Source organism: Eubalaena glacialis, chromosome 5 (genome assembly GCF_028564815.1).
Source record: "Eubalaena glacialis isolate mEubGla1 chromosome 5, mEubGla1.1.hap2.+ XY, whole genome shotgun sequence".
Taxonomy (NCBI): Eukaryota; Metazoa; Chordata; class Mammalia; order Artiodactyla; family Balaenidae; genus Eubalaena; species Eubalaena glacialis.
Genome location: NC_083720.1, coordinates 13,467,169 through 13,484,556, shown reverse-complemented (window position 1 = coordinate 13,484,556; position 17,388 = coordinate 13,467,169). Strand labels below are relative to the sequence as shown.

Here is a 17,388-nt window from a genome sequence, read left to right as displayed (position 1 = left end):
TAATTTCAAAGGAATAGAGGATTTTCTAGTTTATCTTTTTGTTGTTGCTTTATACCTTATATCCACTGTGGTCAGAAAACAAAATATGAATGATATGAATCCTCTGAAATTTGTTGAGGCTATTTATGAGTCAGCTTACTGTCAATTTTGGTAACTGTTCCATGTGCACTGGAAAAGAGTATGTATTCTATTTTTGTTGAGTCCAATGTTCTTTATATGTCATTTGGATCCAGTTTTTCAAGTATGTTGTTTGTATTTCTTATATTGTTACCAATTTTTTGTTTGTTTATTCTCTCTATTGAGAGGTGTGTTAAATTCTCCCTTGAAATTCTATATTTGCTTCTTTAAATCAAAAAAATTTTTTACTTTTATATATTTTGAAGCTAAGCAATTGGGTATATATGGATTTATTTTTTTTAAATATGTATGTATGTATGTATGTATTTAGGCTGCACCAGGTCTTAGTTGCAGCACATGGGATCCTCGTTGCGGCATGCCGACTCTTAGTTGCGGCATGCCGACTCTTAGTTGCGGCATGCAGACTCTTAGTTGTGGCATGCGGATGTCTTAGTTGCGGCATGCGGATGCTTAGTTGCGGCATGCGGATGCTTAGTTGCGGCATGCGGATGCTTAGTTGCGGCATGCGAACTCTTTAGTTACGGCATGCATGGGGGATCTAGTTCCCCAACCAGGTATTGAACCCGGGCCCCCTGCATTGGGAGCATGAAGTCTTACCCATTGGACCACCAGGGAAGTCCCAGTATATATGGATTTAGAATTGTTATAACTTATTGGTGATTTAACTCCTTCAGCAGATGTCCCTCCTCTTTATCTCAAGCAACATTTCTTACCTAATGCCTACTCTGTCTGATGTTACTAGAGCTATGTCTGCTTTCTATTAGTTAATATTTTCATGGTATAACTTTTTCTATCCTTTTCATTTAAATCTTTCTGTTGTTGACATAGTTGGATTTGTGTGTGTGCTTATGTTTTACATAGTTGGAGTATTTAGTTCATTCATATTTAATATAATTACTTTTTATAATATAGTTGAATTAGAATAAGAGTTAGCAAAGTTTTCTGTAAAGGGCCAGACAGTAAACTTATTAGGTTTTGTGAATAACAAGGTGTTTGTCACAGCTATTCAACCCTGCCCTTGTAGCACAAAAGAGGCCATAGACAATACGTAAACAAATGAGTGTGGCTGTGTTCCAATAAATTTCTGTTTACTAAAACAGATGGCAGGTGAGATTTAGTCAGTGGGATATAGTTTGCTAAGCCCTGAATTAGAAGATGGCTTGAGAGGGTCTCTTAGGAGGAAAAAAAAAAAAAAAAGGCTTCAAACCATCAATATCTTGCAGAGACTATGGAGTTTAGATTCACAGGATACCAAAGTATACCAAGTGTGAATTCTAACCTTAAAACTAACAATTATATGACAATTTGTTTTCCAGTTGTAGTGATTATACTGTCACTTATTAAATTAAATCCAAACTGATCAACTTAGACTACATTTCCAGCTGTAATGATTAGACTATCACTTCACACCAATCACACTAACAAAAACAAAATGAGTGACAATGCCACCTGTTGGATGTTTCAAAATGAGCACTCTCATACACCATGAAATGGAATGAAAACCAGTACAATCACCTTGAAGAGCCCTCTTGCAATTTCTAGTAAACCTGAAGATGAGAAAACTCCAATTTTAAGTATTAACCTAAAAAAACTCTCACATGTGTATACGGAGACATGTTCAAGAATGTGTTTAAGCATTACAGCAAGATGAAAAAATTGTACAAAACTTAAATGTCCTTCAACAGGGGAATGGATAAATAAACTGTGGTACAGTTATACGATGGAATGCAGTAGACAGCAGTTACAGTGCATGAACTGGTGATATATGCATCAAATATTTTAAAATAATGTTGAACGAAAAAAGCAAGTTTTGCTGAAGGATACATATAGTGTATCACTTATATTTAATTTTAAAACCTGCCAAATGATACAACAAAATGATTTCATATATGAGCATATTTAGTAAAATTATTAGTGCATGTATAGTACTGAAAACACTTCTGTTCACATGGATCCAGAAGAACTATGAAATGGATTATACTAAAAGAAAGGTGGCCTTCCAGAGAGAACTTGATGAGTTAAGGAATAAATGCATCCAACAGTCTATGTAACTTCAAGGAGTGATTTATTCAATCCAAGACCACTGAAAAATTTACTGTAATTTTTAAAGAATTAATTGAGAGACAAGTGATATTTTAACTTTCAATTGTTCAATAGTTTAAAAGCTTCTTGGGATAACTAAATACAGTCAGCCCTTAAACAACTTGGCGGGTAGAGGTGCTGATCAGCAGCCGAAAATCCACATAACTGCTATCTCTGCCTCAAAAACAAAGGAACTGATAAATGACTCACTCAAGGGTAGGAAGCTGAAACAATCTGGATAGAATCAGGACTCAAACCTTAGTTCTTTTGATTCCACATATTGTAATATCTAATCTAACACAAACCTTTGCCCATACTTACCTAATTTAAAGATTTGCAAAATGAAAATACAGGTACTATATTTTTTGGAAAAAGTCTGCAGCTAAGAGGACCCTCACAGTTCAAAGGTCAACTGTAGTTTAAACTTTTAAAATATTATTTCTCAAATTTCTTAGAAATTTTTATAAAATCAAAGTCAACTACCAGTGTTATGACTGATAGTTGAAGATGGCTGACATTTTGCAAAATAATAATTCAAGCCCTTATTATCCTCCCACCCATCAATTATGTTTCCTAGTTGTTATTCTTATCACATGTTTCTTCTCTCCACTTTAATCTACCTTATAGACAGCACCATGCCTGTACTATTATTTATCAAGAGTCTAACACAATGACTTATTTACAATAGATGCACAATAAATTAGTGATAAACAAATAAATGAATTTCTTCCAGATTATTCAGAAAACCATTCTTCTAAAAACTATTTAGTAATCTTCTAGTGCTCATTAAATTAAATCCAAACTATTAAACTTAACCATTCAATGTCCTCTACAATGTGGAAACAACCTACCCATCCTAATGTTATTTTCAATTACTTCTTCACATATGTGAAAGAATTACACAAACTGAAGTATGTTTTAGTCGCTAAATACAACTCTCATTTTCTCACCTCCTTTGGCTTCTCATCATGCCAATGGGTCCATCTGCAACGCTCTTCACCACCCCGTCTTTTGGCCCCCATTGAAGTTCTTTTGAAATCCTACCTATTTATCAGTGCCCAGCAAATATGCCTCACATCATTCAGGAAACTTTCCCAGATCTCTCCAACTATATATGATCTCCTTTTTTCTCTTAATACCCATATTTGGTTTTAAAGTTCTTAAGATTCAAATAAGATGCCTTTTACCTAATTATTTAATATTTCTCATCCCATATTTTCATTAGTCTCTAAGTTCCTTTGAAATCGTTATTTTATTTTACAGACCTTTACATCGCTAAAGCCCCTGGCACAGTGCCTTACATAAAGATGGTGCTCAATATATATTGGTTAAAGTGAATTCTGTGAAGACACTGCTCCATAACTATTTTCTAATGATAGTTGCTAAGGAAATACAGATGTAAGAATAGATGACCCAATAATCTAAAGTAATTATAAAAGCTATACGATTCTAAAAATAAATGTAATAAATCAAAACATAAGAAAAATATTTGAAAATAAAAATACAGATTCAGCAATCCCTTCTCACTTGCTAGCAAAACTTCTGGAATAAGAGACTGCATTACTTAGTAACTAGAGACCTAGTGGAAAAAATCAGGTTGGGAAAATAAGATTGAAATTGACTATAAAGCATTTATAAGACTTTTTATATTCTCTAAAACAAAATTTAAACAAACTATACTAAAGAAAAGAAACATTTATAGAATTTTATGAATCTTGAAAAATGGATACTGTACAATTAATTTCTATCTATTTTGATCTCAAAATGACTTCCTGAGATGACAGTGATGATATATCACAGAAAGAATGTCAATAATATTTGATTGTAGTCAGGTAAACAAATTTTCTGGACACTTTTCTTCCTCTAATTAACAAGACTACATACTCTCTAAGTACTGTAATTACAGTTCTGAATGTTTAATTTTGTGCCCCTGACTTTAATCATTATCACTGGCTATCAAATAAGTAAATGGCATCCTTTCCTCTATCCTTTGGAAGAAAATAAAGTATAGGTCGATTAGCATTTTGTGAAGGTGTTCTCATACATTTTAGAGGGTTGCAGCAAACCCCTACACCTTTCATTCATATCATGAGGAGACTGATTTTCATCATTTATCAATAAAGGTTGATGTACAACCTAAGAAATTGATAGACTTACACTCAGACTCTTTAAAGTACTGAATTATTGATTTTCTATCTTCATCATGGGATGATGCAAAATCAACTCTTCAAGGTTTTACCTGAGTAATTCATCACATGGAGAGTTTAGAACTGCACTGTCCAACACAATAGCCATAAGCCACATTAGTCTACTCAAATTTAAATTTCATTTTTCAAGTGAAAATTAGATAAAAGACCTGTCAGTTGTGCTAGCCTAATTTCAAGTGCGTAAAAGCCCCATGTGATACTGGCTACTGTACTGAACAGTACAGAATTATATATTTCCATGATCACAGGAAGTTCTACTGAACAGCACTGGTCTAGAAAGCTAATAATTTGACTTAAATAGTAAAAGCGGTTTGTTATATTTTATCTATCAAGTGTTATATTTTTAAACTCATGATCAAGAGTAGCCTTACTATTCCTTCAATGTAAATTTCCAATAACTATTATTTGATTACAATTGGACCAGCTCTTATATACTATACAAGACATGTCAAATTTCTTCCTGCCTCAGAGCCTCTTTTTGGTCCATTCTTTGACTTGTTCTTCACTTTCGGTGCCAACTTTAATGTTAACTGCCTTAGAGAAGTCTTCTCTGACCCTTCTACCAAAAACGGGTCTCAGCCACCACCACACAACATGCATTTTAATCTCTATCTCAGCACCCTGTTTATTTTGTTCATAGGTTATCACAGTTTTCATTCATTCATTCATTCATATTCTTCCATTGAAGGAGGATCCTTTGTCTATCTTATTCATAGCTCTGTCCCCAGAGCTTACCTAGCACAGTCATGCACTCAAAATTTACTGAATTAACACATTAATGTTTGCTGAATCAGTGAATAAATGTGCACAATGACTGTCTTTCCCCTCCACAACCAACTCATAACTCCAGCACCACACTTTTATATTTACTTCTTCCTTCCTCTTCTTTCTAGTTTATGTTATTTCCTTTCTTTCCCAGCAGACTCTCTCAATTTTTTTTTAACTTTAATTTTGAGTTCAAGGGGTAACAAGTAGAAAAAGAAGTCCCAAGACACTTTTAGGAGAGCTTTCAGAGAAAATAAACTTATTTTTAACATTCCACCCTGTTCCTCCAGCAAGTACAAAGAGAACAAAAACACTAATCCTACCCTTCAGTACACACATACTAGTGCGGCACAGGTTACAAAGAGGATTTAATTAGCTTGCATGTGAGAAAAGGCAGGGATTTAAGGGGGGAAAAAAGTAGGACGAAAGAAATGGGAAAAAAAGGGATATTTCCCACTCACCTTCTTGAATAAAATATTTTTCTTATCTTTGAATATTTGTCATCCAGTGCCTACTACTACACTCTTAGAAAGCAATGTGACTTGAAATACTTTTTATTTATATAGAAAACACAACATAATCAAAGAAAGACAACTAAATTTCACAACAACCTGAAGGGATCATTCAAGAAACTAGTTATTTAAAGGTATCTTTAGTACATATATACAATGGAATATTACTTAGCCATAAAAAAGAATGAAATAAACCCAATCAAAACATGGGCAGATGATCTAAATAGACATTTCTCCGAAGAAGACATACAGATGGCCAAAAAGCACATGAAAAGATGCTCAACATCACTAATTATTAGAGAAATGCAAATTAAAGCTACACTGAGGCATCACCTCACACCAGTCAGAATGGCCATCATCAAAAAATCTACAAACAATAAATGCTGGAGAGGGTGTGAAGAAAAGGGAACCCTCTTACACTGTTGGTGGGAATGTAAATTGGTACAGCACTATAGAGAACAGTATAGAGGTTCCTTAGAAAACTAAAAATAGAGCTACTATATGATCCAGCAATCCCACTCCTGGCATATATCTGGAGAAAACCATAATTTGAAAAGATGCATGTACCCCAATGTTCACTGCAGCACTGTTTACAATAGCCAGGACGTGGAACCAACCTAAATGTCCATCAACAGAGGAATGGATAAAGAAGATATGGTAAACGTATACAATGGAATATTACTCAGCCATATAAAAGAACGAAATAATGCCATTTTCAGCAACATGGATGGACCTAGAGATTCTCATACTGGCTGATGTAAGTCAGACAGAGAAAGACAAATATATGATATCGCTTATATGCGGAATCTAAAATATGGCACAAATGAACTTATTTACAAAACAGAAATAGAGTCACAGATGTAGAAAACAAATTTATGGTTACCAGGGAGGAAAAGGGAGGCAGGGATAAATTGGAAGATTGGGATTGACATATACACACTACTACATATAAAACAGATAACTAATAAGGACCTAGTGTATAGCACAGGAAAATCTATTCAATACTCTGTAATGACCTACATGGGAATACAATCTAAAAAAGAGTGGATATATGTATATGTATAGCTGATTCACTTTGCTGTACACCTGAAACTAACACAACATTGTAAATCATCTATACTCCAATAAAAATTTTTTTTAAAAAGGCAAACAACCCAATTTTTTAAATGGGCAAAATATTTAAACAGGAACGTCAGAAAAGAGAACATCCAAATGGCCAATAAGCATATGAAAATATTCTCAACATCACTATTCAACAGGGAAATGCAAAATAATGCCATTATACCAAGTGTTAAAAAAGAAATAACAAGCCCCAAATGGGGTCACTCACCCCCCATCACAGCAAACCAAGCCATTTTCAACCCCTCCCAGAGATGTGACCTTTAAAACAGTCCAACTGAAATTTCCTGAGAAAGACCCCTGCAGTTCCAGTCTTGGTAGAAGACCTGGCCTGAAACAATCCTTTCTTTTCATTTACTAATACCTTCTCGCTCCCTCCCTTCCTTCTACCTATAAAAACCTTCCATTTTGTACAACCCCTCCCTAGGGCTGCTGATTCTTAAATTTTTGAATAAAGCCATTAGTTCTTCAAAAAATAAAAAAGAATGAAATAATGCCATTTGCAGCAACATGAATGGACCTAGAGATTATCATACTAAGTGAAGTAAGTCAGACAGAGAAAGACAAATACCATATGATGTCACTTATATGTGGAATCTAAAAAGATGATACAAATGAACTTACTTACAAAAAAGAAACAGACGCACAGACATAGAAAACAAACTTACGGTTACAAAAGGGGAAAGGCTGGGGCGGGGGGAGATAAATTAGGAGGTTGGGATTAACAGATACACACTACTACATATAAAATAGATAATCAGCAAGGACCTACTGTATAACACAGGGAACTCTACTCAATATTCTGTAATGACCTATATGGGAAGAGAATCTGAAAAAGAATGGATATGTGTGTGTGTGTGTGTGTGTGTGTGTGTGTGTGTGTGTATATATATACACACAAAAGAATGGATATATGTGTGTATATATATGTATATATATGAATCACTTTGCTGTACATCTGAAACTAACACAATGTTGTAAATTGACTATACTCCAATATAAAATAAAAATTAAAATAAATAAAATGAAGTATCTTCAAAAAGTTACATATAATTATAAGAAGAGAAAAGGTTTTTTTTAAAGATGAATGAATTATGAACCAAATATATTAAATATATGGCTATTCAACACATTGGAAGACTCCAACTTTCTGTTTAAATCCACAGAATTTATGTATCATTAGTTATTATAAAGGTATCCTGTATTTTCCTAATAATGCTATACAAAAAATCTTAAGGCAATCCACAGAACTTACTTTGATCCAAAAGAAGTCTAAATGATCATTATGTAGTAATAGTACTAAAGAATTTTAACTATCATTTATAATACAGTTTCTATAGAAAATTATGTTTGAAGTACCAACTTAAAATGTAAGAAATAAATATCAAACTCTTGCAGGTTTGTTTTTTTGATACTGGAAAAAGGTTTCATAAGATATGTCCACTTAACACAAGAGCTAGCAATTTTATGGTACCTAGTGTGAGAAAGAAGGGACAGTTCATTGGGACTTTATTTTGAAAAAGAGAACTAAAAGGCATGAACTATTTGTATTTCCCAAGCTGATCATGACTTTTTACATCTCCACTTTCACTGTATTTGGCACACAGAGCTCAAATAATGTTGGAAGATATGTAGGTAGGAGGGAAGAAGAGGAAAGATATAGCTGTTTAATTAATCCTACAAATATTTATTGAGTTTCTAACAAGAATTGTTCTAGGAACTTGGGAAACACAGCTGAACAAAAAGAGCAAACAAATTTATGAAGAATTTCTGTTGCTAGTAGCAACGACTAAAGTTACAGTGACAAGAGATCTGAGCCAGTGTTCCTGGGTCCCATTTACTCTCTGATAATGAACAGTTTAACCCCTACTTCTATGTCTTCCTTTACTACAAAATAAACAGAAAACAAAAACAAAACAAAACAACAACAAAGAAAGAAATTCCTCCTGAGCATTTTATCAGAAACCAGAATAATGCTTCTGGGGTGAAAAATCCCCAAGGATGCACTACATATGACCAAGGATGTGGACATTTCTGCGAGAAAGAAGATTAAACTCTCTTTCATGCTCTCACATCACCTCCCACTCACTAGTGCAAACTACCCAGTGAAAGGCAAGACCCATGAGGACTAGAGTCTTGAGAGAGCAACATGTTCTGAAGAAATGGTAGACTGCAAAGGAATCAGGCAGTAACAATATACTAACGCTAAAAATAAGAAATAGAAATCCAGATTTGACTTATGACTACAAGAGTAGTACATGTAAGAGAAGAATGTGTACCTTCAAATAAGTAAAGGAGCTATATAATTTCACTGAAGAGTACACTACTAAATAAGGGAAAACTTTTCCCTACTTGGTATGTTACCATCAGGCTTTAATTAATTATAATCACAGTACACAATGCAGGGACAATTAAAGGGCTATCGAGAGTCATTATTTTATCTGGTAAAACCATCTTTCATAATCAAGTCAGCCACAGATTCCAGAAGATATGATGCAATTCTATGCCCAGAGGTCTTCTCAGGCTTTAAAATCAATCTTTTGTTTGAATCCTCCCTCTTCAGGCATATTCTATATGACATTAAGCAGAAGCAAAAGAACCTAAGAATCTAAGCAAAATTTAGAGGCTATTGGATTATGAAAGATTTTCTATCACCTAGTATCTTAAAAACAACTTCCTTTTAATATCTTAAAAGCAATTTCAGTTTTAATTACAAGATTTATTTATGTCAAAAGCAAACCACTTCTTTATTGATTCAGTGGAGAACTACCACTAATCTAGGAGATATTTTTCTTTTAATATCCTATAACTCAGAGTCCACCAGTAAGTATACCTTATTGGTCAAAAAAAAAAATTTTTTAACACAATATTTAAATAAAAAAATACACCAAGAAAAAAATATTAAAACAATACCATATATTATTTACTGTTTTGAGTTAGTTTATGCTCTGTCATAATTTACAAGAATTCAGAGTTAAAGTTTACAGTTGGATGTATCTTGAGAAACCTATTTAGAATGTTTCAAAAGTCTAATGAATTCTCATTTTAGAACTCAGACATTTTAACACTATACATAATATGTAATCTCCAACTCTGGGAGGAAAAGCACAATTTCTATGGTCAAAGAATTTACAGTCATTAAATAAAAACAAGTTTTCCTCCTTACAAGAATCAAAGTTGTAAGCAAACTTTTAAAGTGCTACGGGCCACTTCACATGGAATAATCCTAGGTAGCATTTATTCTACATTCGTATTCAGGTAGAGATGTTTACAACCAAATTTGTACTTGATTTGTTAGGCCTCAATTTAATTTACATACCTGTACCGATGAATATTTGAAAAAATTTTCCATTTGATACCGTCTGAGAACTTCATTTAGCTTTTGATCTGAAACAAAGAGAAGAACCAATTTGTAGTTAATTGGGTAATGTTCAACTTTTAAAAAGTAGAAATAAAGTAGATATTATTTGATACATCCAATGCAAAACTGCTAGTCGCCACTGTTGTTCAAAATAAAATGAATCATCAATCTCAACATACCATTTTAGAATTTAAAACTAGGCCATTCTATACACCTAAGCCAAATAACTACTACCAATGGGAAAAAGAACAGCTACAAAGAACTAATTTTTCTGATCCTATAAATTTTAATTCTCAGTCTCCCCTGGTTTGCTCTTCAGGTTACTAGAAGTCAAAAAAATATTCTCCACGTTTATTTTTTTATTCCTGCTACTAGAAGTGAAAAGAGTTGGAAAGATAAGGCTAAACCATTCCTGTTTAGAAGTTAAAATCTGCTGGAATTCTCTTCCAGGACAAACCTCCACACAGAGGAGAAACTGCAGGACAAAGTATCCAAATTAAGCAGGAATGGGCAAGAGACAATGGAAAAGAAGGTCCAGAAAAGCTCAGAACTCTCAGCAAGTACAAGGTAATACTTTTATTTGAAGCAAGAAAAGCAACATACAATAGAACATAGCACCCAACAAATATACAAAACTCATTCTTTCAAGATCACATGGAACATTTAAAACTGATAATTTGCTGACCAAAGGGTAAGTCTCTTTTAAGTTTTTGAATATTCAAGTGGGATTTATCTCAGAGATGCAAGGATTTTTCAACATTCACAAATCAATCAATGTGATACACCACATTAACAAACTGAAGAATAAAAGCCATATGATCATCTCAATAGATGCAGAAAAATCTTTCGACAAAATTCAACAACGATTTATGATAAAAACTCTCCAGAAACCAGCCACAGAGGGAACATACCTCAACACAATAAAGGTCATATATGATAAACCCACAGCTAACTTCATCCTGAAAGTATTTCCTCTAAGATCAGGAACAAGACAAGGATGCCCACTTTCACCACTTTTATTCAACATAGTTTTGGAGGTCCTAGCCATGGCAATCAGAGAAGAAAAAGAAATAAAAGGAATACAAATTGGAAAAGAAGAAGTAAAACTGTCACTGTTTGCAGATGACATGATACTATACATAGAGAATCCTAAAGATGCCACCAGAAAACTACTAGAGCTAATCAATGAATTTGGTAAAGTTGCAGGATACAAAATTAATATACAGAAATCTGTTGCATTTCTATACATTAAAAACAAAGTATCAGAAAAAGAAATTAAGCAAACAATCCCATTTATCACTGTACCAAAAAGAATAAAATACCCAGGAATAAACCTACCTAAGGGGCCAAAAAACCTGTATTCTAAAAACTATAAGACACTGATGAAAGAAATTGAAGACACAAACATACGGAAAGATATACTGTGTTCTTGGATCGGAATAATCAATATTGTTAAAATGTCCATACTACTCAAGGCAATCTACAGATTCAATGCAATCCCTGTCAAAATACCAATGGCACTTTTCATAGACCTACAACAAATAATCTTAAAATTTGTATGGAAACACAAATAGCCAAAACAATCTTGAGAAAGAAGAACAGAGGTGGAGGAATCACGCTCCCTGACGTCAGACTATACTACAAAGTTACAGTAACCAAAACAGTATTGTACTGGCACAAAAGCATAGATCAATGGAACAGGATAGAGAGCCCAGAAATAAACTCATACACTTATGGTCAATTAATCTATGACAAAGGAGGCAAGACTATGCAATGGATAAAAGACAGTTTCTTCAATAAGTGATACTGGGAAAACTGGACAGCTACATGTAAAACAAGGAAATTAGAACATCTCTAACACCATATACAAAAATAAACTCAAAATGGTTTAAAGACCTAAATGTAAGAGTGAAAGCCATAAAACTCCTAGAGGAAAACAAAGGCAGAACATTCTTTGACATAAATTACAGCAATATTTTTTTGGATCCTTCTCCTCAGGCAAAGGAAATAAAACCAAAAATAAACAAATAGGAGCTAACCAAACTTAAAAGCTTTGCACAGCAAAGGAAACCATCAACAAAATGAAAAGACAACCTATTTAATGAAATATTTGCAAATGATATGCCTGATAAGGGAATAATATCCAACATATATAAATAGCTCATACAACTCAACATCAAAAATACAAATAACCTGATTAAAAAGTGGGCATAAGTAGTGAACAGACATTTTTCCAAAGAGGAAATGTAGACGGCCAATAGGCACATGAAAAGATGCTCAACATCACTAATTATCAGGAAAATGCAAATCAAAACCACATTGAGATATCACCTCACACCTGTCAGAATGGTTATCATCAAAAAGAACACAAATAACAAATGTTGGCCAGGATGTGGAGAAAAAGGAACACTTGTACACTGTTGGTGGGAATGTAAATTGGTGCAGTCACTGTTAAAAACAGTATGAACGTTTCCCAAAAAACTAAAAATTGAACTACTATATGACCCAGCAATTCCACTCCTGGGTATATATCCTATAAAAACAAAAACACTAATTCGAAAAGATACATGCACTCCAATGTTCATAGCATGCATTATTTTTGAAAAATTTTTATTGGGGTATAATTGATTTACAATGTTGTGTTAGTTTCAGGTGTACATATAGCATGCATTATTAACAATTGCCAAAATATGGAAGCAACCTAAGTGTCCATCAACAGAGGAATGGATAAAGGAGAAAGAATACAACTCAGCCATAAAAAGAAGGAAATTTCGCCACTTGCAGCAACATGGATGGACTTGGAGGGCATTATGCTAAGTGAAATAAATCAGACACCGAAAGACAAATACTGCATGATATCACTTATATGTGGAATCTAAAAAAATACAACAAACTAGTGAATATAACCTAAAAGAAGCAGACTCACAGTTATAGAGAACAAACTAGTGGTTACCAGTGGGGAGAGTGAAGAGGGGAGGGCAATATTGGGGTAGGGGAGTAAGAGGTACAATTATTAGGTATAAGCTACAAGGGTATATTGCACAACATGGGAAATACAGCCAATACTTTATAATAACTATAAATAGAGTATAACCTTTAAAAATTGTGAAGCACTAAAAATTGTACACCTGTAACTTATATAACACTGCACAGCAACTATACGTCAATAAAAAAAAAAGAAAAACTAAAAATTAAAATAAATAAATAAAAGTCTCAACAACTTTCAAAAGACTGAAGCTGAAGAGGAGAATATACCACTCTAAAATATGCCTCTTTGTCATAAGGATTATTTTAGGCTGGTAATTTTTAAGAAACAGCAGAACAGAAAAAGCTCTGAAAACTGAGTAGAAGTTACCATTTTGTAAAAGACATTTACATTTATAAGGGAAAACTCCATTTGTAAGCATGTCTCCCTCTCTATACCAGAAAGAGAAAGATGACTCTAAATCTCTAGAAACTCTTTATGAATAGAGAAGGTAATGACTTAAACCTGCTTAAAAACTTTACTCCTGTTTACTGTGCTTTTCCTGGTAATTTCTCATCTCTTCTTTTGTCTTTATCTGAAGATGTTATTTAAGATTGTAGCTTGGGACATCTGAAGGAGTTTTTCTCAGTTTTCCTGGGTCTCTAATGTATACAGAAGGTAAATATGTTATTAAACTTGTTTGTTTTTCCCCTATTAGTCTGTCTTTTACTATAGGAGGTCATAGGCAACAACCTAGAAGGGTAGAGGAAAATTATTTTTGCTCCCCTGCAAAGCCAAAGAGGGCCTATTACCTGATAATAGCACAGTTAGGCTAGAATGAAGAACCAAAAACTACAGGAAAAATCTCCATAATGTAAGAAATTACTTTTCAATAACCTATTGGTCTCAGGATGAATTACAAAACAAACTTAAAAGTATTTTGAACTCGATGATAGTGAAAATGCTGTACCTCGAAACTTCTTAAAGAGGAAAAAGCCCCTGCACAGCAAAGAAAACTATCAATAAAATGAAAAGGCAACCTACTGAATGGGAGAAAATAATTGCAAATCATATATCTGAAAAGGGGAACAGATCTAAAATAAAGAACTCACACAACTCAATAGCGAAAAAACAAACAACTTGATTAAAAAATGGGCGGAAGACCTGAATAGACATTTTTCCAAAGAAGACATACAGATGGCCAATAGACACATGAAAAGATACTCAACATCATTAATCATCAGGAAAACACAAATCAGAACCACAACAAGATATCACCTCATTCCCGTTAGAATGGCTATCATCAAAAAGACAAGAAATAACAAGTGTTGGTGAGGATGTGGAGATGGGTACTGTTGGTGAGGATGTGGAGATGGGTACTGGTGCAACCACTATGAAAAACAGTATGTAGGTTTTGGTTCCTCAAAAAACTAAAAACAGAATTCACATGACCCACCAATTCCCCTTCTGAGTATTTATCTAAAGAAAATTAAAACACTAATTTGAAAAGATACGCACCCCCATGTTCATTGCAGCATTATTTATAATAGCCAAGATATGGAAACAACCTAAACATCCATTTTGGATGAGTAGATAAAGAAATTGTGGTATATATACAATGGAATATTACTCAGCCATAAACAAAGAATGAAATCTTGCCATTTGTGACAATATGGGTGGACCTCGAGAACATGATGCTAAGTGAAATAAGTAACAGAGAAAGACAAATATCATACGAAAAGAGAGAAACCAAGGTCACTGATACAGGGAACAGATTGGTGGTTTCAAGAAGTGGAGGATGGGGGCAGGGAGAGGCAGGGAAAAATGGATGAACTGGTTTTTTTTTTTTTTTAATAAATTGAATAAATCTTTTAAAAAGAAAAAAGATATGAAACATTCTTGAAAGCAATGAAAGAAAAATAAATCAATTGAGATATATTCCTTGTTCATCATCAAAAGCCACAATATTATTAAGATGTCAATTCTTCTTAAATTGATTTAAAGATCCAGTACAATTCCAATAAAAGCCATTTTGTAGATATGGACAAACTTGTTTTAAACATTGCATTGAGTAGTCTAGACAACACTGATGAAGAAGAAGTTGATGAACTCACACTTCCCAATTTCAAGATTTACTAGAAAGCTAAAATAATCAAGAGAGCATGGTATTTGAAACAAACAGACACAAAGATAAACAGAACAGACAGAGTCCACTAGTACACCTATGCAAATTCAGACAACTTGACCTTGGTCAAAGGAATAAAGGCACATTAATACAGAAAGTACAGACTTTTAGTCTTTAGTCACTGTCAACAAACGATGAGGGTACAAATCGATGACCATAAGAAAATAAAGACACAAACTTTGCAACTTAGACATAAATTCATTCAAAATCATTCATTGTCTTAAATACAGAGTACAGAACTATAAAAATTATAGTGGAAAACTTGGGAGAAAATCCACATGAGTTCTAGTTTTGATAATTAGTTTTCATAAACAACACAAAAAGCACAATCCGTGAAAGAAAAAATATTGATAATGTGGACTTTATTAAATTTAAACTATTTACTCTATGAAGGACAATGTTCAAAGAATGGAAAGACAAGCCCCTGACTACAAGAATATATTTTCAAAACACATAACTGAAGAAAGATTTGCATGCAAAATACTCAAAGAACTAGAATAAATCCACAATAAGAAAAACATACCAAATTAAAACAAATATGGCAATATGAGTACACACCTTACAGAATAATATATACAGATGGGAAATAAGCATGTATAAGTTGATCAACAATGGGAAATCATTGGAAAACGATAAGCATTGTGCATTGGGGAAAAGCAAATTAAAATAACAATGAAATATAGGGACATATGTATACATATGGCTGATTCACTTTGGTGTGCAACAGAAACTAACACAGTGTTGTGAAGCAATTATACTCCAATAAAGATCTATTTAAAAAAATAACAGGGCTTCCATGGTGGCGCAGTGGTTGAGAATCTGCCTGCCAATGCAGGGGACACAGGTTCGAGCCCTGGTCTGGGAAGATCCCACATGCTGCGGAGCAACTAGGCCCGTGAGCCACAACTACTGAGCCTGCGCATCTGGAGCCTGTGCTCCGCAACAAGAGAGGCCACGATAATGAGAGGCCCGCGCACCGCGATGAAGAGTGGTCCCCGCTTGACGCAACTAGAGAAAGCCCTCGCACAGAAACGAAGACCCAACAAGGCCATAAATAAATAAATAAATAAATAAATAAATAATAAATAAATAACAATGAGATGCCCTACCCATAAAACTAACATAAAAAATAAAATAAAATAAAATATAGGTGGAAATGCAACAAGAATAGCTAATATTTTGCGAAAGAAAAATCAGGGCGGGGGGACTTGTTCTACCAGATATCAAGATTTATTATAAAACTATAGGCATTTAGACTGTGTGATAGTCATATAAGGATAAACAAAATTGACCAATGGAAGAGGATCCAGGATCCAGAAGTATACCCATGTATATATGAGCATTTGAATTGTGATCAAAGGGGCACTCCAGAGCAGTGAGGGGAGAAGGACAATCTTTTTGTAAGTGGTTCTAGGTCAGCTGGATACGCTCATGGAAAAGAACAAAAGGTCACCCATAAAAATCAATTTTATGTGAAATGAAGATCTAACTGTGAATGCCAAAACAATAAATTCTAAAAGAGAACAAAAAGAACGTCTTTATAGCCTTAGGATAGGGAAAGATTTTTTTAATCAAAACACAAATAGCACTAATCATAAAAGAAAAAATGACAAACTGGACTACATTAAAATTAAGAACTTCTGTTCATCAAAAAGAGACTGTTAAGTGAGTAAAAATGCAAGCCACAAACATGGAGAAGGTATTTCCAACACCTATAACTGACAAAGGGCTTATTTCTAGAATATACAAAGAACTTCTATCAGTTAAAAGGCAGGCAATCCTATAAACAAAGTGGTAAAAAGACTTAATTAGTATTTTACAAAAAGGTTACCCAGGTGCCCAACAAACATAGAAAAGTTGTCAACCTCATTAGACATCAGGAAAATACAAATTAAAATTACAATAAAATAAAGAGCTAAGACTAAAAGACAAATGCTGGTGACAACGTGGAATAAAGAAAACTCCCATACACTGCTGGTGGGAGTGTAAATTAGAATTTTAAACACACATATAATTCCTAGGAATATACCCAACAAAAATGTGTGCACTTGAGC

General features: G+C 33.7%; 1 protein-coding gene across 1 annotated transcript in view; it reads right to left on the bottom strand.

The window, feature by feature from the left end:
• Positions 1–17,388, bottom strand: part of SCLT1 (sodium channel and clathrin linker 1) — a 247,552-nt gene that overhangs the window by 219,709 nt on the left and 10,455 nt on the right. The window contains exon 2 of the mRNA XM_061191093.1: positions 10,143–10,210. Within this exon, the coding sequence (XP_061047076.1) occupies positions 10,143–10,210 (68 nt within the window). The remainder of the gene's footprint in view (positions 1–10,142; positions 10,211–17,388) is intronic.